Here is a 26220-nt window from a genome sequence, read left to right on the forward strand (position 1 = left end):
ACGGACATGGCTAGATCGTCTTAGAATTTAATGAGGATCCAGAATATATATACTTTTGTGGGTCTTAGATGAATATTTCGATGTGTTACAAACGGAATGACAAAAACAATATACCCCCCATCTTTTTTGATGGTGGGTATAAAAAAAGATTAAACAAATTGTGTTATTTAAAAAACTTTTATACATATGTACTACGTAGTACGCGTGTTATGACTAATTTAAAAGCACTAGAAATTCCCTTTGGAATTAAATTGTAAAAAAAATATTCATGTGTGAAGATGTTTACACATGCATACATACGTACATATGTATGTATGTGGATTTAAAGGGAATGCTATTTAATTTTAATAAAAGACTACAAGAGTTCAACTAACCAAAAAGAGTTTAGATGAAAACGTTTTAAATGTATGATTTCATATTAACATATTTTTATTAAAGTAAGGAATAAAAGTGATGCTAACCTTAAGTTTTTGACATTACCCTTGCAAACATAGCAAAATTCATGCATTTTACTAAACCTCAAGAACAAAATATACATATACATACTACTCTTGAAAATATACTACAAATCATAATAGACATTTTTTTCACCATCTCTAGTTATCATTTAACTGGTAGTTATTCTTCCAGTTAAGACAATTTTTATATGAGAACAGTCAATATATGTATCTTAAAGTTAAAAGATGTTTGTTTTTTCCAAATAATAGAAGTATAATTGTTGACATCACTGTCACATTGCATGTGTGGTTCCTGCCTGAATGTCTATATTAAGTGGTGGTAGATTAAAGAGTAAATGCCGTAAAACACAAGTATGTACTACGACAACCAGTAGTAACATCATACACCAAACATCAAAACTTTGTCGGTCAATATGTTTAACCAAAAAATTGAAAAGTCTCTGGAGAATTTGAAAAGCGATTAACAAACGACGTTACAATATACAGTGGGATTGAAACAAAATATTTTACAAATGAATATGGTATTTTTTAGTACGAAGTTGTTATTAACTTAATGTCAGGATCTGAATTATGTCATTCGTGTGAGAATAAAAAAAGTTTCTTAACTATTTCTCGACACTTAAAAATTGTAAAAATTTTAAGTTAAAAATCTAGTTTTAAACACTACTCGGTAACCTTACGGTATGAAGTGATATTTTTACCAGTATATGAACGACCCTAAAGATTGTAGACTATTCAAAAGGCTGGAGTAATGTATTGACTATTCTATAAACTAGACTATTGACTACACTATAGACTAGACATAGATTATAGACTAGACTATAGATTATACTGTAGACTAGACTAAACTAAAAACTAAAGACTAGACTAAAGACTAGACCATAGACTAGTCTAAAGACTAGACTAAAGACTAGACTATAGACTACACAAGAGACTAGACAATAGACTATCGACTAGACTATCGACTAGACTATCGACTAGACTATAGACTAGACTATCGACTAGACTATAGACTAGACTATAGACTAGACTATAGACTAGACTATAGACTAGACTATAGACTAGACTATAGACTAGACTAGACTATAGACTAGACTATAGACTAGACTATAGACTAGACTATAGACTAGACTAGACTTAGACTAGACTAGAGACTAGACTTTAGACTAGACTATAGACTAGACTATAGACTAGACTATAGACTAGACTATAGACTAGACTATAGACTAGACTACAGACTAGACTATAGACTAGACTAGACTAGACTATAGACTAGACTATAGACTAGACTAAAGACGAGACTATAGACTAGACTAGACTAGACTATAGACTAGACTATAGACTAGACTATAGACTAGACTATAGACTAGACTATAGACTAGACTATAGACTAGACTATAGACTAGACTATAGACTAGACTATAGACTAGACTATAGACTAGACTTTAGACTAGACTATAGACTAGGACTATAGACTAGACTTTAGACTATACTATAGACTAGACTATAGACTAGACTTTAGACTAGACCTATCGACTAGACTATAGACTAGACTAGACTATAGACTAGACTATAGACTAGACTATAGACTAGACTATAGACTAGACTATAGACTAGACTATAGACTAGACTATAGACTAGACTATAGACTAGACTATAGACTAGACTATAGACTAGACTATAGACTAGACTATAGACTAGACTATAGACTAGACTATAGACTAGACTATAGACTAGACTATAGACTAGACTATAGACTAGACTATAGACTAGACTATAGACTAGACTATAGACTAGACTATAGACTAGACTATAGACTAGACTATAGACTAGACTATAGACTAGACTATAGACTAGACTATAGACTAGACTATAGACTAGACTATAGACTAGACTATAGACTAGACTATAGACTAGACTATAGACTAGACTATAGACTAGACTATAGACTAGACTATAGACTAGACTATAGACTAGACTATAGACTAGACTATAGACTAGACTATAGACTAGACTATAGACTAGACTATAGACTAGACTATAGACTAGACTATAGACTAGACTATAGACTAGACTATAGACTAGACTATAGACTAGACTATAGACTAGACTATAGACTATACTAGAGACTAGACTAAGACTAGACTATAGACTAGACTATAGACTAGACTATAGACTAGACTATAGACTAGACTACTAGACTATAGACTAGACTATAGACTAGACTATAGACTAGACTATAGACTAGACTATAGACTAGACTATAGACTAGACTATAGACTAGACTATAGACTAGACTATAGACTAGACTATAGACTAGACTATAGACTAGACTATAGACTAGACTATAGACTAGACTATAGACTAGACTATAGACTAGACTATAGACTAGACTATAGACTAGACTATAGACTAGACTATAGACTAGACTATAGACTAGACTATAGACTAGACTATAGACTAGACTATAGACTAGACTATAGACTAGACTATAGACTAGACTAGCATGACTGCGCTATTTTAAGTTGTTAAAACGTACTGATAAAGGTGCTGAATTTTCTAGCTCCTTTCGGTTAGGTGCTTTTAACAGACCAACATACGGACCACTGTAAAAGCATTGTTATATTAAAATTGTGTTATTATGGTTATTTTTAACATAGAATATTTTCTTTTAACCCTTGTAAATTTAAATTATCCTATAATTAGTTTACATTTGCATTGAAATTGAACTTAAAGGAATATTTGTTAAAATTTCAATGTTAAAAAAGAGATTTTTTATCTTTAATTTCAAACTTGAAAGCCTTAAACTGCAATCTTGTTACTTCGTTCTTCTATAAGAATCCTTTTTTCAAAAGTAAATTTATTTTCTTTTTAATGCCTTGAAGTTAAATTTGTTAATTTTCTTTTTTCAAGTTTTTTTCTAACTTTCACATGTCCACATCCTCAAAAAAAAAGAGGGTTATGTTAACAGGTCGATGATGGGCAATAACTTAAAATAGCTTTTCTCCTACTTATAAGTAATAATAAGTACTCATCTTGTGTTTGTTTATTTGGTTTATTTACAGAGGGCTGTAATGCATATGGTTATGCCTGTTATGGTGGTCATGGTAAACGTTCATTGCATACACAACCGGGCGAGACAACAGGTATGGAACTAAATGATTTACAAGAACGTCCGGATACTGTGGTGCAATTTTATCCTAGTGAAGCAAATGTATTAATAGATGGTAACCTTGAGGCAATACCAAGATACAAATTAATTAAAATGATGAAATCATGGGTAAGTGTTTAAGGAAATTTACAAAAGTATAGCATATGCAATCTAATTAATAAGTTTAGGTTGGGAATATCTCAAATTCTTAAATGAATCTAATAAATTGATTTTCATTTTCTAATTTCAGTTTGGTAATCCCCATAGAAGACCAGTTGCTGAACGTATACCCGAAATTGATTATCCCTTTTCGGCTGAATTTCTAAATCGTGAAAGTAATTCCGCTACTAATAACAATTCCTATAAATAAATTTTAACTACAAACAACAAAAAAAAACTACTTAAAAATAACAAAACTTATCAAGGAATTTCGCAGTCAAAAAAAATGAATAGATCTATCGAGAAAAAAGCCTCAATGTGAATTTTTTTATTATGTATTTAGTTTTGAAGGTGAAATTCTAAACATAAGATTAATAAAACAAAAACGCTTAATATTATTTTTTATTTTGAAATTCATTTCCTGTATAGAAAACATCATAAAAAAAAAACATTACAAAAAAATACTAAATGTAAATAAAAATATCGATGAAAAATAAAAAAACAAAACAAAAATGCTAAATAAATGGTCACAAACTTACAAAAAAAAAAAGAATAACTGAAATTTTTTCTTAAATATTTAATAAAAAAAACTAAAAAAAGGGCTGGTAAAAAATTTCAGTTACAATTTTTTAAGCAGAAATAATAAAACACACTCCACTATCATAAAAAAAAACTACTTTGTTAATTGTTTGTGTATAACTAAGGAAAGCAAAAGACTATTTAAACTATTTAACAAAAAATATGTATATAATAAAAAAACTAAATAAATTTTAAAAAATATATTTATAATTTGCCAAAAATATATTTTTAAACTATTTTAAAAGTTTATCATTTAATTAAATTTTAATTTCTAAGCATTTGCTTTAAATATGTTATAATTTATTTAATTTTAATACCACCACTGATCTCTGTTTAATTAATTTTTTTATTCTAATAATCTTTACTGATATGTTTAATTTTTAGTTAATAGTTTCTAAATATTATTTCATTTCCATATTATTATAAAAAAATCAAAGTTTGCAAAAAAAAAACACAAAAAAAGAATTCATACACAACAAGAAATACAGCAACAAATAACATGCACCCTACATATTACATTTACTATAACATAATGTATGTATGTATTTTAAATTATTATAAAAATATAATTATTAATATTATACATATAAAAATAAACAATTTGTTAGCAAATTTATATAATAAAAAAACATAAACAAAATGCAAAAAAATATATAAAAAAAATGATATACATACATATATAGTGATTAAATAAAACAAAATAAAAATATTATAATAATTAATAAACAAAAATGCAGATTAGCAAAACAACCTTATTGCCAATATTTTTTTAATTATTTTTTATTGAATAGATGATGAGTGATCATAGTTCTATAAGAATCAATTTTTGATGCAAAATCGAAATGATTATAGATTTTTACTTTTTTTAAAGATCTATAGTCGATTTTAGATCTTTGATACAAAAATTTGATCACAAAATTTTAAAGTTTTCTAAATTGAAGCGACTTTTGAGGATCTACAGCTAATTTTAGATTTTTGATATAAATTTTTATTGAAAAATTGGAATGATCACAGATTTTCACTATTTTCTCAATCGGAGTGGCTTTTGAAGATCTACAGCTGATGTTAGATTTTTCATATAAAAATTTAATATTTTTTATTAGAATGATCACAGATTTTCACAGTTTTGTTTCAATTGGAGCGTTACTTAAGGATTTACAGCGGCTTTGATTAAAAATTGGAATGATCGCCGATTTTCAGCGTTTTTCAAGGATTACAGCTGATTTTAGATTCTTTATATAAAAATCCATTTTTGATGAAAAATTGGACTTTCGCACTGTTTCTTTCAATTGGAACATTATTTAAGAATGGAAACAATTGTAAAAACAATGGAAACAATTTGTAAAAACAATGTAAGAATTTTATATAGAAAAAACATGTAGAAAAGTATAGTCGGACATGGCCGACTATATGATACCCAACACCATTTATTTTTCATAAAGAAACTTTAAGTTGATTTTTACCTTAATTCCGATGTATTTAAGCAATTTATTGATTAAAAACAAAGTTTCTAAAAGAGGCTTTTTATGGGAGTTAAGGTCAAATATGGGCCGATCCTTAACAAATTGAGAGGAAGAATGTATTTTTATATAAAGCTTAGTTATGCTGAATTTCATTGCGATACTAATGAATATAAGTAAATTTTTGGACGTTTAAGATATTTTTAAAGGGGAGTTTACATGGGGGCTAGGGTCAAACGACGGCCGATCATTATAAAACTTAGTTGTGCCAATTTTTGGAGAAATAGTAATATATTTGACGTAGTTATGAGTTAAAAACCCCAAATCGGAAGGTCAGGTTGTATGGGGGCTAGGTAAAATAATGGACCAAATTCAACCATTTTCAATAGGCATCGTCCTTGTGGCCAAAGGACGTCATGCTGTAACAAACATCAGCACAAACTCATAATGCCCTCCCCACTATAGTGGTGTAGGGTATAAATACAATGCATGTTTATGTTAAAATACAATAAATGTTTATCTTAAAATTCATATTCATTTAAGATAACAAAATAAAAGAAAATATTTAAGAATTTATCAAACTCATTGCAGCTACATAATTTTGCTCAGTGTAGCACATGTTGCTTATCTGGTGGTGTTCACTACAATAACAAACAAAAAAAAATGCTCTTTTTAACACATTCTCTCTCAATCATTTGACAATTGAAAGTAGAAAAATAAAAACGTTGGTCAACAGACAAGTTCCGCGTGTTTTTAATAATTTTTAAGAAATTCTAAGTGAAAATTAAATAAAACAAACTGAAAATCATATAAAAATAAAAGAAAAATGACAAATTCGGGTGGAAATGAAATAGACAAAAGCCTTAAAGGAAAACAGCGTGATAGTAGTGTGATTTTTCGACGCAATCGTTCTTTGGGCTATGTAAGCAATCACATACCAGCAGTGGTACGCTATATACTGAGGCGTAAAGATAATTTGATAACAACCTGCATAGGACGTTCTTTCCAAGTCTACACCTCTAACCACTTCCGTTTGTTGCATGTCAGTGGACAGCATCCCGATGAAATTACCGCCTTGGCCACAGATCGTTTTCATATTTATACGGCCTGTAATAAATGGATTTATGCCTGGCGTGCTGGCAAGCATGTAAGACACATCTATAAGGGACACACCAAAAATGTTCATCTACTTTTGCCCTTTGCTAAGCATTTGATAGCGGTGGATGAGGCTAATGTGTTAAAAGTTTGGGATATTGTAAAAGAAGAAGTGTATTTGGAGGTTCCTTTTAATGCAGATGAATTTCAAATTACTGCCATTGCCCATCCTCCTACCTATATCAATAAGGTGGTATTGGGTTCAAAGCAGGGTCAACTAAAGATCTGGAATCTTAAGGATAATCGTTTAATTTATACATTTACTGGTCATGCAAGTCGTGTGACCTGTATTGAACCAGCTCCTGCCATTGATGTGGTGGCAGTGGGTCATCAAGATGGCACCATTGTTGTAATTAATTTGAAATTTGATGAAGTGCTAATGGAATTTAAGCAAGATTGGGGTGCTGTTTCTAAAATTACCTTCCGCACAGATGGACCACCAATTATGGCATCAGCTAGTACAAATGGTTATATAGCATTTTGGAATTTGGAGGAGAAGAAGGTAAGATTTTATAATGTTAAATACATATTCATTTATATTAATAATTTTTTCTCAAATATATATTTCTCTATAGATTGCTAGTCAATTGCAAGCCCATGAAGATTCCGTCACCACCGCCATTTGTTTGCCAAATGAACCTTTAATTCTTACCACTTCCCCTGACAATTCTATGAAATTATGGATTTTTGATTTATCCGATGGAGGAGCACGTATGTTGCGCATACGTGAAGGACACAATGCACCTCCCTTATGTATACGTTATCATGGCAGTAACGGTCGTACTATATTATCCTCAGGAGAGGATAGTTCTCTTAGAGCTTTTAGCATTATATCAGAAACTTTAAATAAAAGTTTAGGCAAAGCTAGTTACAATAAAAAAGCATCGAAAAAGAAAAGTAATTATAGTTAAAAAAATTGAAATCTATATTTAAAATTTAAACTAAAAACATTTTCCATTTTTAAGATCGTTTCCAAGAGGACAATCATCGCATGCCACCCATTATTGAATTTACCACCGAATTGACACGCGAAAAGGAATGGGACAATATTGCAGCCATTCATACGGGCACTATACAAACCACAACCTGGTCATTTCATAAAAATCGTATGGGTGAACATCATTTGATACCCGAAAAGTTTACCAATAGAAATCGTAAAGATTTTAAGGCAGAAACAACATGTGTTACCTTGACCCATTGTGGTAATTTTGTTATTATTGGTAAGTTTTGTATATTTTGTGAAAATTTCAGTTAATTTTCGAAATACTTTCGTCAGGTTATTCTAGTGGTGATGTTGAACGTTTTAATATACAATCGGGTATTCATAGAGCTAGTTATGGTAATCCTGCTCATAAGGCTGCCATACGTGGCGTGGCTTCTGATAATCTGAATCAGGTGGTGGTTACCGGTTGTAGTGATGGTTTATTGAAATTTTGGCACTTTAAGGAAAATGGTAAGTGAGAAATTTTGAAGTTTTTGCTGAAAATGTTATTTTAAAACTAGGTCAAAAAACCTTAAAATATTCATTTATTTCCTAGCATTGCAAATAATTTCATTAATTTCTTTCCAGCTGATAAACCTCTAGCTCGCATACAGTTTAAAGATGGTATTTCCCTAATACGTTGTCATCGAGAAAGTGCCATGATTGCTGTAGCACTAGTTGACTTCACCATACTTGTTATTGATTTGGACACCAAAGTAGTGATACGTAAATTTCAGGGTCATTCGGCCAAAATCAATGATGTTACTTTTAGCCCCGACAGTCGTTGGCTGATATCAGCCTCTATGGATGCTACCATTAAAATTTGGGATATACCCTCTTCATATATGATTGATCATTTTAGAGTAGAAAAACCTTGTGTTTCTCTAACAATGTCACCAACTGGAGATTTTCTAGCCACAGCCCATGTCAATAATTTGGGTATTTATTTGTGGGCCAATAAGATGTTATTCAGTCAAATTTCTCTGCGTTCCATTAATCCCAAAGCTGAGGCTCCCTATGTGGGTTTACCATCAAATGTGGCTGATCAATTGAACTTGGAAGAAGCTGTAGATGAACTTTCTATGGATGTTGATGATGAAGTGGAGGAATTGGGCGAAGAGATTGCTTTGAAATATGAAACACCTGAACAGTTATCTAAGGAATTGATTACCATGTCAGGTGTGGCAGCATCTAGATGGCAAAATCTTTTAGATTTAGATATCATCAAAAAACGCAACAAACCCAAGGCACCACCCAAAGTACCCAAGCAAGCACCCTTCTTCCTGCCCACAGTGGCAGGTTTAGAAATGAAATTTGATGTTATCAACGCTAAATCAGATGATGAAGATTTGGAGTCGCGTGTTTTGCAAGCAACATCTCTCAATAATCTAACAAATTTCGGCAAATTATTAGAAGCTACCTCATCGAGTCAAAACTATGAAAAATGCGTACAACATCTCAAACAATTAGGACCCTCAATGATTGACTTCGAGGTAAAATCTTTACATCCCATAGGTGGTGGCACTGTCAAGGCCATGGTAGAGTTCTTGAAAACCTTGAAATACATGTTTGAATCTAATCAAAATTTCGAATTAGCTCAATCATATTTAAGTGTATTTTTACGTTCACATGGTTTAAATTTAGTTGAAATACCTGAAGTAATGGAGACTTTAGAAGAATTGTCTAAAGTACAAGAAAGTTCATGGAGACAAGTGGAAGAAAAACTCATGTATGGCATGGGTGTGGTAGCAGCCTTAAGAAATTTTGTACATTAAGTGTGTAATAGTTTTATGAAAAAAATCAAGTTTATCTAAATGTTTATAAATACTTTTATAAAAATAAAATTTAAATGGAAAATTAAAGAAAAACCTTTGCGTTGAAACGGCCTGTAATAGGAACTCTATTACATATGTACATACACATGTATGTATAATATATTTACGACAATAACGTCCTAACTTAATAATTGTATTTTATGAATCCTTATGGTCTAAATATAACAAATTTAAGTTAATTCTACTTTATTATTTGTGTGACTTATGCCAGTATTTTAGAAAATTAATATATATATTAAAAGTAATGATGAATGTGAAAGGGATGTTAAGACCACGACATCACTTTGACATAGTAGACGATAATTACTTTATAACTTGATAAATACTATTTTTAATATTATTGATTTCATAAGGTTATTAACTGTAACTATATACATCTTTTCTAAAACAAAATATTACAACGTTCATTAGTGGGGTCCCCCAAAAGAACACAGAAGAAATGTGGAAAAATTAAATAGACAGACAGATAGATAGATAGATAGATAGATAGATAGATAGATAGATAGATAGATAGATAGATAGATAGATAGATAGATAGATAGATAGATAGATAGATAGATAGATAGATAGATAGATAGATAGATAGATAGATAGATAGATAGATAGATAGATAGATAGATAGATAGATAGATAGATAGATAGATAGATAGATAGATAGACAGACAGATATATATATAGTAAGTTTCTAGTTTGAAATTTCTTCGACATTTTTCAAAAGGCACCTCATTGTACAATTAATGTATGCAAATTGAGTGAAGGGTTTTCAGTACATTTAAAGTTTTATGCCCACTGATATTATTTAAAAGTCCAATAATGTACATTTATATTTTCTTAATATTTAATACATTACATTTCTATCTATATAAACAATTTATTTAAATAAAAAATAATTCAGTATTTCTTAATAAAGTCTCCTCACTGTATTAAATATCGGGTGAAATGCAATCGAGAGATTTCTTATTTATGATCATGTAAAATTATATTATTTTTCTCGATTTACGTGGAAATCCCTAACAAATTAACAAACTACGCATTCAAGTACATCAGGTGATAACTTATTGCAACCCCTAACTTAATAACGCATTCAAGTAAATTCATTGATAAACAATAGATACCCCATAATTTAAAGAAAACAAAAAACACACATGATAAAATTACAAAAAAACACCTGTCCCACCTGCCTTTTGGATGGGTAGTAACCACAGTGACCCATATGCCACAAATATGACCATAACAAAAAAAAATCAACAGAACTATAATGAAAAATATTAAAAAAAATAAATCAGTTATAAAATTATGACTACGTGTGATTGAAGGCTTGTCACTAATCGAACACAAAAAGGTCCAAGAAATTCAAAGAACAAATAATTCAGAGATTTTATTTTACAGCAAAGGCATTTTTATTGAGTTTAAAAATTAATTGCCATAGTTGTGATAAAATGAAGCACCAGCAGGTGGTAGTGGACTACTGGACGATGTTGAAAACATCATGCACCTGTTTGTTGTTGGCCATTTCGGGTTATGTGCTCATAAAGTAAGTTTAAGAATATAATAAAAATAAATTAATATATTAATTGTAATCGTAATCTTTTAGAATGGTGCAGACTATATTTTATCTGCCGGGCTATTTAAAAAATAATCAAAAACGTCTGGAAGAGTTGGCGGCCAAATATAATTTGGATTTAGAAAAAGAAATAGCTGATGCAGAAATTGACAAAGATGAGGAACAGGAAAATAAAGACGAAAATCAAGAGGCAAAAGAAAATTTACTTAAAAATGCTGATAATGTTGAGGAACAAGATTTAGTTAAGGAACCTAAAAAACTTAAATAGTTTATGCCCTACAAACGGCAATCATTTTCTCTTTTTTTAACCTCTTTTATGACAAATTTTATTATAACAATTACTACATACAATAATAAAACTAATAAATGTTTAAATATTACTTACGTGCAGGTTATTTGCTTTTTTGTTAACTCTTATTACTCATTTGTTTCTACAACAACCGGCATATCTTCCGGATCTTCATCCAGCAATCCCTCAAATGTCCAATTCATTGAATTTTGTAATTTCTTTGATAAAAACTCGGCACTTTTATGCAAACCACTAAGATTTAAATTCACCAGTAATGAGCGTATATCCTTGTAAACGGTATTACGTTCAGAGGCTTCCATTAGCTCCTCTGGTAAATGGGGCAACTGATGCACTAAAACTTCACTATATTTCATATATAGTAGACGGTATTTACTGACAGCTTCCTCTGAGTGTGATAGTAGAGCTAAAACTTTGCGCCAGTAGGCTAAAGATTCGACCGAATAGCCGACCATAAAGAAAACAAAAGATAATTGTATTTCCTGTATCAAATCTTGTGTCGGATTAAAATTGTTTAGTAAATCATTGCAGGCTTGTATGCAATCCAAAGAGTGTTTCGATATTTCGGCCGGTGTTGAATTTTTGGGTATACGGTCGGGCACGAAGGTAAATCTAGGTGCTGTTCCCTCCACTGGTTTTAATTGAGGCAGCAGGTCGTTTTCATCATTTACCAATTTAGCTGACATTGATGGATGTGTTTCCGTTAAGGGGCCTCTGGGTCTTTCTGCGTCAGGGCATGATAATAATTCAACATTTGTGCGTATCGTACCCAACGCCGGCCTACATCTAGCCACACATTGTTTGGTAATAGTATCGGTTAGTTTGCGCCATTCCCCACAATAGCGAAAGTCATAAGGCGCCAAATAAGAATCTAACATTTTAAGATTCTCTTTTAAGCGACGCTTTTCCAACTCAGGTTCGGCTATTTGCCTATCTCTCAACTCTTCATTATTTGCATCCCACTCCCTTACCAACAGCTCTTGTTCTTCAAAAAAATGTGTAAAACCCACTCTGGGCGCTATATCACCATAGGGACCCGTAGCTGCACACCACACATAATGAGGTCCTGGTGGTATCATCTTGACTCCTCTGAAATTATCTCCGATTACATACGAGCATAAGTCTATGCCGAATTCCGTGCCTTTAGGGACACCAGTTATAAACAATACAGCTCCTTGATTGAATAGCTTTTTGGCAATTTCTGGATCCATGTCCATTGAAGAGTTATCTTTATTCATTTTGTAGTTTTTTACACTATTATTTCTTTTGTTTAACCTGGGAAACGTTTAAATTCTTTTAAAAATTTTCTTGTCAACAATTCGATCAGCTGGCGGGAAAATTTGTTATTTTTGCTAATTGTTGCTGCCAGATTTTCTATTTTTTGCACATTTTCAAATTGTTACCAGATGTTTCAAATTTATTTAGGGATTTATGAGACTTTAATAGAACTCCTTTAAAGCTCAAACTCATACATTACTTTGCGTCCACCTGCGACTGACAGCCCAATATAAAAAATCAAACGACAAACAACAATTTAGACAGTTTTGTTATTGTTGTCATTTTCTATTTCTCCTCTTTTACGTACGCCAAATTTGAATATTTGACAACTTTAGTATACCGTGCACAAGTATAACGTATTAATTGGGATCGCTCTAATATTATCAAATACATTAAACACGAGCTGTCAGTCGCAGTTCGGCACAAAGTACGTATTGTATGTGTTACGACTCTAAACGGCTTCAATTTTTTTATGGATAGTAATTCCAACGCAGAATCCATTATATCCTAACATCAATAAATATATTTGAATATAAGTGTGTCGTCAAACACTATTATCTTGCTTACGGATATGAGAAATTTGTTGTTAAGCCCTTTTTGAATTTTATGTGAGTAATGTAGTTATTTTTGACAATAGAAATCTAAAAATTTGCGACATTTTTTTTTGATGCAGTGACTGTTTCTAATCAAATCCTTTTGCATTTCAACTAACGATATGCAGTTTAATATCAAAAAATATTGAAAACAAAGTCTTTTATTCTATATGAAGATCTAATGGTTCAATTATGTATCTTGTTTGTTATTTCAATTGAGTTGTCAAAATGACGAAGTAGACATATGTTTCTCTATGGATGTAGATATGGTTATTATGTCTGTTCCCGTACACGTCTTTGTTGCAAGTTTTTACATGTCCTCCTCCAACTAAAACCTGCAAAACTGAGTAGAACATTAAAACTCTATTAAAGAAAATCAAATTATACACACATTTTCAAATTCTAGGTTATAATAATTTATCTTTATTTCGTTTGAACTAACCATTTTATTTCTTTTAATTGTTTATAATATTTATATTGTGTTTATGCTATCCAGTTACTATTTAAATATAATTTTTCTCCAATATGTAAATTTTCACATAAAACTGCAATTGCTTTTCCAACTCATAACTAAATGGAGAATGAGAGGAAAACAAAAGAAAAAGCTTTCGAAAAAACAAATTTTTAAACACATTAAAATGTTTCCAAAATTTAATTCATTTGTTTTTTTAACAACTTTCTAAGTAAACCCCCGGTAGTGTTTAGATTCTTAGACAATTTTGATTTTGTATATATGTATGTATGCATGTTTTTTTCTACAAGGAAGATTGTAACTTCAAAGATTTTATTTAGCAAGAAAACTAAAAGTAGCAAAAATAAATATTTGTTGTATCATATTTACGAAATATATACAATAAGTAAGCTTCATCATAATAATAAAAATAGAAGAAATTAAATTTTCTTGTATTCAAATACATTCGTGTAAGTAAAATAACTCAATATAAATTCGTTATTTGTTGCCTGCAACTGCTGCAGTTGGTCAACGAAATTTTGTTACAACAATATGTATGAAAAAAAGTGCAAAGTGTGGAGGGACAATGTTAGAAAGATTTTTTTAGGATCTACAAAACACAATAAATACAACAAGTGTTGTTGATTTACAATTAAATATTGAGTTCTTTGTTTTTTATTTGTTTTTTCTTTTTTTGTTGTAGTTTAGCTAAAGTGTTAAATATCTAGTGTGAATGTATGTTAGCTGTTTCGAAATTTCTTCTTATTAATCGCGCTCCTTGCGTTTAAATTCACAGTTATTGGTTTTCTTTGTAATAATAATCTTTTTTATGTTTTTGTATATAGTATGTATTTTATCTTCCAGATGCATTTGTAGTTTTGGAGAGTATGGTATGTTTCTATATGTTTTTTATTTTATTTTAAAGGAATTGTGAGAGTTAGTAGTAAAGTTTACAGTAGTTGTTGTTGCTGCTTTGCTTTTGCGTGGATATACTTTTGCTTTTAGTAAGTTATTCAATCGCATTTGTTTTGTGGATGTGTGTTAATTTTTTTCTTTGCCTATTTACAAGCTTAATTTGTGGTACATTGTTGCACTCTGGGTCCTTCGTCATAACGATCATCTTCGTCGTATGCCATGCGATGATGTTGTTGATCTCTGCGCTGTTTAGGATCGAATTCAACCTAAAAAATAAGATTAACATAAAATATAATCAATTATTAATAAAAAACTTAAGCTAAGATATTTTTATCCATCTTTCAACTTACCAAATTGACTTGTTCGGCATCAATTGGAATGGTTACTTCTGGTCTAGGTGGTAAGCACTGTTCCAGTTGGGGTATAACGGAGACTGGAATTGTATCGGGGAAAATAACTTCGAACTGTATGATAAGACGACCCTTCTCCAATGGATTCTTATACAGTGGCATACCCTCATCCATTATACACTTGGTCATTTCATGCTTAATGACTTCACCGGGCGCCGATGTGATCACAATATCACGATCGTCTAATGTCTTAATAACACGTTGGAAACCACACAATGCTTCGACCAACTGAATTGGCATTTTCATCATCAAATCTGTGCCAGCATGTACGAATGTGTGATGTTCCTTTTCGTCTAACAGAATGATGATGTCGCCAGGCTGTGAATCGGGTTCATGATCACCTTCACCGCTAAATACAATCTTCTGTCCGTCACGCATACCCTTGTCAATGTGAACTTCCAAAACTTTACGTTCTCGCACCGTTTTGCGGCCGACGCACTGCTTGCAACGATCCTTTTCGGAGATCATTTCACCAGTACCGGCACACTTGCGACACACCTGTTCGACATGCTGGATCAAGCCGGTACCGATCTGTTGGATGCGAGTTTCCAAGCCGGCACCGCGACATTGCATACACTTCTCAATAGCTCCCTTCTTGCCACCACGACCCTCACACTTGTCACAGATGACATTCTTCTGCAGAGCCAATTTGCGGGTAGCACCATTGTACAACTCCTCAAGCTGCACGGACAACTGGTGAACAACATCTTTGCCACGACGCTCACGACGTCTGTTTGTAGTGAAACCGCCGCCAAAGAATCTCTCAAAGAAGTCCATAGGATTACGGAAATCGCCGCCATCTGCGCCACCCTTCTTTATGGCAGCTTCGCCACCCTCGTCATAGATGGAACGTTTGTCGGGATCGGCGAGTACTTCGTATGCCTGAGAGATGGCTTTGAATTTTTCACCCTCGTTGGGGTTTTTGTCTGGATGATATTTAAGGGCCAACTTTCTGTAGGCTTTTTTCAATTCATCGGGTGTGGCATTGGGTTTAACACCCAAAATATCATAATATGCGGTTTCTTTCACCATTTTCTAATTCGATTTTTGTAGTTTTTCTTTGCAAATTTAAATTTGTGTTGTATAAAAAATTTTCGTAAGACGATTGTTTTTCTTATACACTCAAATACTTTGTTCTTCGTTTATATATTTTTTGCTTTCTTTATTAAACTCTTTTTCTACTTCTGTTACTGTTGTACACACACAAGATGTCAAGGGGATGAAAAGGACCTGAAGTAAAAAAAAATGTAAAAAACAACAAATTTAATAAGACCAAATAAAATAATCCAAAAGTGCAGTGATGCCATACGAATAATAATTAAACGGGGGTTATTTAGAATAAGTATATGTATATTGAAATGTACAATTATTTAAAGACTTTTAATATATTATAGCACTAATAGTATAACTTGTAAAAATCGCTTTTTAATTAAAAAATGCTATTTGTATTCAATTTAAAAGTTCACTTTTTCATATAGAAAATTGTATTCGAAATATTTTCAAAATTACAACCTATTAAGATTTTTATAATTTTATTTTATAATCCTATAAAAACTTAGCTGAAAAACCGTTACTTTGTAGGTGGAACATAAACGCATAATACCTATAAACATTTTAAAAAAAGTTTCTTAGAAAAAAAAAAAAAATAATTTTTTTTAAACTTTATTAGAATTTCATTTTTAGAATTCACCTATAATTATGACGCCCACAATAAAAAAAAATTATTTTAGAGTAAAAAATTAATACATTTTCATACATTTCAAATCATAACTAAACAAAATAAAATAAAAATAGGAAGGATATATGTAAATGATTCCTCGTCAAAGTCTATTATAAATCAGATCTGGGATAAATGCATTAAATATGTTAATGCATTAACAATTTTTTCACCATTAAAAATAATTAATGTTAATGCAAGTTTATTGCATTAACATTAACATGGGTACATTTAATGCATTAAATTTGCATTAACATTAAATATTTTTGAATTTAATGTATTAATGCATTAATTTTAGAAATATTTAATATTAATGCAAAATTAATGCATTAATTTCAAAAATATTTAATGTTAATGTAAAATTAATGCATTAAATTCAAAAATATTTAATGTTAATGCAAATTTAATGCATTAAATTTTACAAATTTAATGTTAATGCAATATTTTTTACATTAAATTAATATTTTTTTAATTTAATGTTAATGCAAAATTAATGGAAATCGCCCAGGTCTGTTAAAAATTCACTAAAATCTCCCAAACCACTGAGGCAAGGACATCTTGCAAATCATCATACAGTATCACAATATATTGACACAGTCACAAAATCTATCAGTGGTCATCCGGTAAAACTTTAAATATATTTAGATATAGAATCGAAACTGTGCCCAAACACCCAACACAGTATTTTTTAAACAATATATAAAATCTAAGCAAGAATGTACGGTATGACACTTCAGTGATACGACTATCAATATAAACGATCACTGCCGCCCATTCCATGATCACTGGGATCTCCGCTTTGAAGACACTTGCGAGTATATGGGTTTCCTTTAACTCTGTCTGAGACATAAAACTACACAGAGTTTACCAGAACCAAGCCTATCGTCTTTACTTGTAAACTCTATTGAAGTTGACGAAAGAATTTATAGCGTCGTTATCTTATGATCAGAAATTCTTCTATATCGACCAAATAGACCAACTTTATACAAAATTTTCAACTTTACGACACCATTCCCAGGAAAATTAATTCTGTCTCTTAAAATATTGATAAAATTGTGAATAGTTAATAAACAAAATTTTGAAATATCCCTATCAATAATATTTTTTTCAGTGAAAAGAACTAAATATTACAAAGTGATAAAGAATAATATAAACAAATATGTAAAATGTATAAATTATCTCAACTTAGTATATTTATTCTAGAATTTTATTTAGATATACCTATATTTTTTTTGCATACTTAACACACACATACATATCTATATTTATGCATGAGTTTACCTTTGATATAACTCATTAAATTAGTCATTCATAATGTTTAGCATTTATTATTTTTTTTTTTTTTGTTTAACAAAAAAATCCTGAAAAGGTACTGTAAATAAACAATTTAAAATTTTTTCTCATTTTTTAGATTCTCGAAATACAAAATGGGAAAATCACTCTAAATAACTAACTGGCAGCTTTGTTCAAAAAATACAACGCTATGATGGCGAACACGAAGACACAGCACAACCACAAATAAACAATAGAAAACACGCAAAATGCAAAAAAAAAAAAAAAGAATTTTCTATTGATTTCCACATGTGAAAAAAAAAGAAATGTATAAAATAAAAAATGCAAAGTAAGGAAGTAATTAGAAAAAAAATTAAACATAATGATGACTTTACACTGGCAAATATGCTAAATTTTAAAACTGTAAAAATATATTAGACAAAAGCTCAAATTAAAGAAAGCACATTTTAAAGAAATTCATATAAAAAATTATACATTTTTTTTATTTCTAACAAAACTACCCTGGGGATAGCTGGTCTTTTATATTTTTTTATTATTGCAGACAAAGGCAGGTGCTTTCTAAAGCGAAAGGAAAGAAAAAACATGGTAACTAGAGAAAAATTATCATATTTGCACAATTTTTTCCAATATTACATAAATTTCATTTTGTTGAAAATTTTTTGTATAAAAGTTTACAAGAAAAATTTAACAATTTTAAATAATTTATTACTATATTATACTAAAAATTACACTTTTATGCGTCACTTGGTAACAGTTATAAAAAAAATTAGCAAAAGGAAATTTCTTACTAAACACTTTTACCTTTTTATTAAAAAATTATGAAAAATAAATTATCTGTTTTTTTTTTTTTTTTTCTAATAATTCCTCGGCACAAAACAATATTTGTAAATTTAATACTATTATTGCAAAATATTTTTTCTTTTCAATTGAATTTTTTTCTTTGTGAAAAATATGACGATGTTTGTTCTAGAGGTTAGTTTATTTAAATGATGATGGAACTTGTATATGGAATTTCTTTTTTGCACTTTGATTTTTCTGTAATTTTCTCAGCTGCTTGTCAACAATGTTTTCTTTTTGTTTCTTTGGAACTTTGTTCAAATAAATTTTGTTTTTTTGTTATAAGTATAAGAAACCCCTTTCTAGTATATTTATTTTTTTTTTTTTGTTAAGATAATTGTAATGAAAAATAATTTTGTAAACTCACACAAATTGATCCGTCGCGCAGAAATTTTATTTCACGAATGTCAATTTTTTATTTTTACCGTAAAAATGGCGTTGATTCTTCTAGAAAATGAACATGTGTGTCGATAAGGCAGTTTTACACAAGGGCTGCCATCCTGATTTAATAGGGAAGTGAACGGTCTTATCCACAATTTAATTGAATGAGAATTTTTATTAGTTTTGTTAAAAAAAAATTTTTGGGTAAAAGTTTATATATTGATATAAAATATAAAATACGATGATTTAGCTAAAATCGAAACCTTTTTTACAAGATTTTTTTTATAAAATTATATATTTTTGTGTGAAAAAGAAACGATATTTAGCTAAAAAGTAACATGTATTTAAAAAAAATTGTAATGAAACATTGATTTAGGCTGAAAATCTAATTTTTAGTTTTTTTCAATGTTTCACCGAAATATTCCTTTAATAAATAAATTAAAAATATAATATTATTAATTGTGCAATTCACTTCTTTTTTTAATGTGGCAATGCCATAGGGTTGTATTTTACTTACAGAGTTGATTTCCTCTAACACACTCAGTGTTGCACGCCAGGGTATTTTTGTTTTTACGAAACACCAGACAAAAGGAAGCGAAAATCAAAAATAAAAATGGCGTGTCAAAAACAAAGCGTCGTTCTGAAGGGTGATTGTAATATTTTTACTTGTGAAATTTTCATGTCATAGTGTTTTAATTAAACGTAAAAAACAATAAAAATCAATGAAGAAATTAATTTACTAAACGAAAAAAACATTAATGAATGTGTAAGCGATCGAGTGCCGAAAATAAATTGTATAGACGGCATAACCTCTAAAAATAGTGACATAAATAAATATTGTAATAAAAAAAGTATGAAAGAAGAAGCAGAGACAAGTAGTAAATTGCCGCCTAAAATAATAATGGGTGGTGTTGGCGGTTCTTCTTCGTCAACAACAATGGCAGCGTTAATGTTAAAATCCACCAGTGCATCCACTATTCCCAATCTCAATTCAATGTCCAATTCCAACCAGCTAAATCCCCCCACACCCAGTAAACAACAGAGTGATGAAATACTAAGCACTTTACTGCGTATGAATAATTTCGATTCAATATCGAGCATAAAAGATGAATCGCTAGACATTGACCTCTCAGCGTGTGTAACCATTAGCGCCGATCCTTCCGGCACCATTGGAGGCAATAGTTTGTCATCGTCCGACTTTTGGAGAGTGTTGGATGAAAGTGCCCAGACCTCTCAGTTAGATGTAAGTAATGGCAGTGTTGGCAATGGGGTAGTAGGTGGTGTTGGTGGCGGTAGCTGTAATACAAGCCGAGAGTCATTACAGGCCTCACCATCAGCCTCGAGTAATGGTAATTCCTTGCCGGCAAATGATAAGAATGAATTGAAGGTCGTGGTTAAGAAGGAACAAACCGATTTTAGTGGGACTTTCCTCAAACCTTCCACTGGCATTTCATTTTCACCATTAAAACGTAGCATTAAGCCTCTGCAGGCGGAGCAACATATACGCAAAGAAAAGTCTCCCACCCGTTTGGTCAAAGCGGAAACGGGTCCTCCTTCCTTAGCACCCATTATGCGTATACATCAAACTTTTATTAAACCACAGGTAGAATTACCAAAGTTAAATAACGGTTCTATAGCCAACACGCAAACAGTGCAACTGCACAACAACAACTGCAAACAACAAAAAGAGTTAATGTTGGCAAATAACCAGCCACCTCCCCTCGCAGCACTAGATACACCTATAAATAAGGAAAGTGCAGCAGTGAAACCCTTTGTTTTACCCGAACCGTTGTATAAATGTCTGGATTGTGAAAATCTTATATTCCGCAGTCCCGACCTAAATAAACACACCAATCATCGTTTAATTTACAAATGCCCCGATTGTGAGAGAGAATTCGATGTCGAGACTTCGTTAAAGAAACATTTGAAAACACATCGTCCTATTGATGCACGAAAGGATGCTTGGAAAAAGTGTCCCGATTGTGGAAAGTGGTAAGTAATAACTTTATTTAATAAATTTTTCATAGAAATGGAGTTTTCTAAACCATAAACTTTCTAATTTTTTTAGCCTTAAACTTGGAAGCATGTGGATGCATCGCAAAATTCATACCGAAAATAAGAAATACGGCTGTGAGATATGTGGACAGAAATTTGTACAGAAGATAAACTTAACACATCACCAACGCATACATACCTCAGAAAAACCATATGAATGTTCCGAATGCCAAAAACGTTTTCAAGAGCGCAGTCATCTGCAACGGCATCAAAAATACCACGCACAGACACGTTCGTATCGCTGTGAGAAGTGTGGCAAAATGTACAAAACCGAACGTTGTCTCAAGGTACACAATTTAGTGCATTTGGAACAAAGGCCATTTGCTTGCACCGTCTGCGATAAATCCTTCATTTCGAATTCCAAACTTAAGCAGCATTCGAATATACACACCGGTGAGAGGCCATTCAAATGTAACTATTGTCCCAGAGATTTTACCAACTTTCCCAATTGGCTCAAACACACCAGACGTCGTCATAAAGTCGATCACAAAACCGGTGAAATGTTGGAGAATATACCATCATATTGTTCGAAAAAATCAACACGTACACCAAAGGAAAAGAAAACCAACGAAGTTAAAACAACGGCTGGAGCCTCAGCAAAGAACAACAACAGCAACAATTCCTCGGCAACGACAACAAATCAAAACCCCATTGATCTCAAAAAAATGGAAACAAACGATCTACAACAGCAACATCAGCAACAACAGAAGATATTAACAACATTTTCTACTGCAATAACAACCACAACAACATCGTCTCATTATACAGCACCCACTACAGTCTTTACTACGATTACCCTGGCAAAACCGCTATTAACTGTAACTAGTGTGAGTAATAACCAGCCCAGCTCCATAAATGGACCGCCACCATTGGCTAAAGTTCCAGCTAAACGTAAAAAGAAACAAACTCCTGCAGTGTTAAGTCAAATAGCAAAAACAGACTTCGACAGCTCAATAGTAACGACATCTGCAACAACAACGTCAACATCCAATTTCTTGATATCCTCAGCTTCTCTACATGCCAATTTGCCAGTTGTCACCACAAATTGTGGTAGTGGCCCACCTCCGCTAGCCTTGGTGTACAATAATAAACCCATAAATGTAATCAGTACAACATTGTCAAACACTAATACCACCAATACGACTTTAAAAACAACGCAGCATCAACAGCAGTCATCTAAGCAACAACAACCAACAAAAGTTGAAAAGGTTAAAAGAGAAAGAAAACAACCAATGCCAAAGCAAGTTCAACAAGTCCCACCACCCTTGATTATTAAAAAGGAATTTATAGAGCCAAGTACGGAAATAAGCATAGCATCCCATGAACAACAACAACAACAGCAGCAGCAACTGCGTTTGCAACAATCGCAACAGCAACAACAACAACAAACCAAAGTATCATTTACCGATTTACATTGCTTAAGTATTACCTCAGCTGAGGAATTGATAATGGAACAGGCTTTGGAAATGGAAGAATGTGGCCTATACAAAGCCTCCTTACCGACCAATGTTCATGATCATCATGTTATGTCGAATTTCGCCGACACAGATAACGCTATATCATCCGATTCAATGGCCGATTTACATTTTAAAATCAAAGAGGAGCATCATGATATGGAATTGAAATTAAAAACTGAAGAATTTGGTAAGTTTTAAAATGACAAAAAATAGATAGATAGATAGATAGATAGATAGATAGATAGATAGATAGATAGATAGATAGATAGATAGATAGATAGATAGATAGATAGATAGATAGATAGATAGATAGATAGATAGATAGATAGATAGATGATAGATAGATAGATAGATAGATAGATAGATAGATAGATAGATAGATAGATAGATAGATAGATAGATAGATAGATAGATAGATAGATAGATAGATAGATAGATAGATAGATAGATAGATAGATAGATAGATAGATAGATAGATAGATAGATAGATAGATAGATAGATAGATAGATAGATAGATAGATAGATAGATAGATAGATAGATAGAAAGATAGATAGATAGATAGATAGATAGATAGATAGATAGATAGATAGATAGATAGATAGATAGATAGATAGATAGATAAGATAGATAGTAGATAGATTGATGATTTTAATTAACTAAACCATTTCTTTTCTTACTTACAGATTCGATTAAAAAACAATCGATATGTTCATCATAGAATCCTCACCATTTTCCTCACCTGCGTCAATGGAATTTGCCCCCTCTTCAACCTTAACAACTACAAATGATTTTACAACACAATAATTTCTATTGCCACCCTTCACCATTGCTAATAATCAAATTATTACCACAAATGCTCCCATAACCGCCATGAGGATTGAAGATTGTCGTGGTACTGTGGCAACGGCCCACACCTATTTGCCGCAACTGATAACAAATGTCAGCGTTCCCGATTTGATACAAATCAATAATAACAATCAAAGATATTTGAAAGCCACCAATTCTACCACAAATGGTGGTAGCAGTAGTACAGGTGGTAATACGAATCCATCATCATTTATAAACCAACTATACTTGCCGCTAACGGTCAATGCTGGTCCCGTTCTAATGAAATCAAATCAAGCTTTGCCCTCTGTCGATACTCTGTTATTTTCAAATACGAAATTGGGCCTCTTTAACAATCGTAATTTACCAAAACAAGCCACAACAGCTCAACATAATTTATCTTAATCCAAAGTAACAACAATTATTTTTCCGTAAATTTAGTTAAGTTAATTTGTTTTTTTTATTTTTTTATTTACAAATCTTTAGTCCAGATTAATGTTGTGTGATTTTGTGTATTTTTAGTTATTTTGTAATATACTTTAAGTTTTTTTAAATTACTTTATTTTTTATTCAGTGATTGATAATAATTACAAATTTAGTTTAGTTTTTGTTTAATTTTGTTTTTTATTTCGACAATGAAAAAGAAACAAAGTATATAAAACTAAAAACCACAAATATTTTGTGGTATTTTGTCCAGTAACGACAGACAGACCAACCCATCATACCATACTAATTAAATAGACCTAAACAAAAATAATAAATCGAATGTTATATATTTTTTGCAAAACAATGTTCTTTAAATTATAATTTGAACATTTTTTATATAGTCTTAGCAGTGTAGTGTAAAAAAAAACTTTTTTGTAAAAAAAAAGAAAATAAAATGTTTTTTAATAAAATTTTTTTTTTGTGTCTATTGTGGTTCAAAATTTCAGGTATAAACATACTATAGTTTAAGTAATTAAAGTATACATATTCAAGGATAAAATAAAAGGTTTCGATATACATAATTGGGATTAATTGTTTTCAAATTCTGTAGATTTCTAGAAAACTCCATAGGGCTTTTTAAAGATGATCGCTCTTAAATTTTGTAGGTTAAATGTTATAAAAACTAGGACACTATAGTGTCCTAAACTGGCAGCACGGAAATCGTGGGATCGATTCACACCAGAAGCTCTGTTAAAAGAAAACATAACAGGGTCGATAGTGGACTAGGTGTATTTCTTCGAATATTTTCTAACATACTAGAATTACAGCAAATGTGAGGATTGGTCCATTACAGGGCCTCATATGATCGAACATACTAACTTCTTGCTTTTTTAATTTTGTTTCATTATTTAAACCTAAAACAAAATTGAATTTTCTAAAGTTTCATTTGTAACTGCGTATTTTCAGTTCAATTCAGTTAATTACGGGAACCCCTAATAGCTTAGCTACAATCAGGACCACAACTACTGGCGGCAATGTCTTTGTTTTTATATTATAATCATTCAAAAATAAATTAATTCCATCGTCATTGTCTTTATTTACCTTTATATAATGTGTTTAAATATTCACAAATTCGCGAAACGGTAAAAAATAAAAAATATTTTAACTTTTTGCGTTTTTTGGCAATCGCCTGTGGCCGGCATTCTTTATTGTAATTATTTTAACACACGAGTGATGCCAGTATTATTAGTTTTAACATTTTTTTGCTTAACACTATAGAAATATATTTAAATAAGCGTTAAACACTTATATTGCTTGACATTTTCATTAAAAAAATTTTATTTACTTCTTCGTGACTTTCAATGTTTAAAAAAACTACATAGTAGTATTTTTTATTTTGATAAAAAAGTCTGGTACTATTATTTATAACATATCTGGCATCACCATGTCCTGATGTACGTTCAATCAAACTCATTCAATATAGCCGTTGTTTTTATAAGTAGCACACACTAAACATATAGCACACGGCCTCGAATAACCGGACCTTCCGATTCGGAACGCAGAGCCTTTAAAGCGACACGGCCACACATGAAATTTGTTTGATTCAAATGGTAAGTTTTTTTATTGTGTTAGTGAAAAAACTCACATGTATATATGCGGTGTGAGTTTTTTACTAACACAACAAAAAAACTTACCTTTTGAGTCAAACAATTTGATGTGTGGCCATGTCGCTTAAGGCTCAGTTAGTCTCTACGTTCCGTTCCATAATGAATCAGCTGATTCGTTTTTGGTTTAAGGGCCCTTCACACGGTCACACTTTACGTACGACAAGTCTAATGAAAAAGTAAAATGAAATTCCATCCGTATGACAAAAAAGAGAATAAAAGTCGTATGATTTATATTTTTTGTGTTTACACGATTGGTATAAAAC

General features: G+C 31.2%; 6 protein-coding genes across 9 annotated transcripts in view; 4 read left to right on the forward strand and 2 right to left on the reverse strand.

Annotated features, from left to right (window-relative positions):
• LOC119607892 (neuropeptide CCHamide-2) overlaps nucleotides 1–4453 on the forward strand; it is a 28337-nt gene extending 23884 nt beyond the window's left edge. For both annotated transcript variants that reach the window (XM_037962019.1, XM_037962018.1), the window contains exons 3-4: nucleotides 3524–3738; nucleotides 3860–4453. In XM_037962019.1, coding sequence (XP_037817947.1) covers nucleotides 3524–3738; nucleotides 3860–3979 — 335 coding nt within the window. In that variant the 3' untranslated portion in view covers nucleotides 3980–4453. The remainder of the gene's footprint in view (nucleotides 1–3523; nucleotides 3739–3859) is intronic.
• The window catches only part of LOC119607889 (protein AAR2 homolog), a 66692-nt gene extending 53699 nt beyond the window's left edge, over nucleotides 1–12993 (reverse strand). The window contains exon 1 of one of the 2 annotated variants that reach the window (XR_005231770.1): nucleotides 11729–12993. Coding sequence is in view for 1 of the 2 variants with exons in the window: in XM_037962015.1 (XP_037817943.1) it covers nucleotides 11761–12888 (1128 nt within the window). In the remaining variant the exon portion in view is untranslated. Of the gene's footprint in view, nucleotides 1–11567 lie in introns of those variants that run through there. The other variant, XM_037962015.1, reaches the window with a different exon arrangement.
• On the forward strand, nucleotides 6510–9763 carry LOC119607886 (WD repeat-containing protein 36). The gene is made up of 5 exons (XM_037962011.1): nucleotides 6510–7464; nucleotides 7538–7859; nucleotides 7928–8182; nucleotides 8239–8415; nucleotides 8533–9763. The coding sequence occupies exons 1-5, from the start codon at nucleotides 6634–6636 to the stop codon at nucleotides 9717–9719; spliced, it is 2772 nt and encodes a 923-aa protein (XP_037817939.1). The 5' UTR covers nucleotides 6510–6633; the 3' UTR covers nucleotides 9720–9763.
• LOC119607893 lies at nucleotides 10807–11728 on the forward strand. Its single transcript, XM_037962021.1, has 2 exons — nucleotides 10807–11313; nucleotides 11374–11728. The coding sequence occupies exons 1-2, from the start codon at nucleotides 11219–11221 to the stop codon at nucleotides 11609–11611; spliced, it is 333 nt and encodes a 110-aa protein (XP_037817949.1). The 5' UTR covers nucleotides 10807–11218; the 3' UTR covers nucleotides 11612–11728.
• A 1276-nt stretch (nucleotides 12994–14269) lies between the features above and the next one.
• LOC119607896 (dnaJ homolog subfamily A member 1) lies at nucleotides 14270–19705 on the reverse strand. Of its 2 annotated transcripts, none has more exons than XM_037962024.1 (3): nucleotides 19512–19705; nucleotides 15238–16527; nucleotides 14270–15153 (listed from the first exon to the last, which is right to left on the reverse strand). In XM_037962024.1, exons 2-3 carry the CDS (start codon nucleotides 16327–16329, stop codon nucleotides 15043–15045), a joined length of 1203 nt encoding a protein of 400 aa, XP_037817952.1. In that variant the 5' UTR covers nucleotides 16330–16527; nucleotides 19512–19705; the 3' UTR covers nucleotides 14270–15042. The 2 variants fall into 2 exon arrangements, with proteins under 2 accessions (XP_037817952.1, XP_037817953.1); XM_037962025.1 differs by having other exon boundaries at nucleotides 19109–19550.
• A 418-nt stretch (nucleotides 19706–20123) lies between these two features.
• On the forward strand, nucleotides 20124–24717 carry LOC119607897 (serendipity locus protein H-1). The gene is made up of 3 exons (XM_037962026.1): nucleotides 20124–21517; nucleotides 21594–23224; nucleotides 23723–24717. Exons 1-3 carry the CDS (start codon nucleotides 20379–20381, stop codon nucleotides 23755–23757), a joined length of 2805 nt encoding a protein of 934 aa, XP_037817954.1. The 5' UTR covers nucleotides 20124–20378; the 3' UTR covers nucleotides 23758–24717.
• Nucleotides 24718–26220: the final 1503 nt, after the last annotated feature.

This window comes from Lucilia sericata, unplaced genomic scaffold, assembly GCF_015586225.1.
Source record: "Lucilia sericata isolate MDLA Ls3-8-SP2 unplaced genomic scaffold, ASM1558622v1 Contig000758F_arrow, whole genome shotgun sequence".
Classification (NCBI taxonomy): domain Eukaryota; kingdom Metazoa; phylum Arthropoda; class Insecta; order Diptera; family Calliphoridae; genus Lucilia; species Lucilia sericata.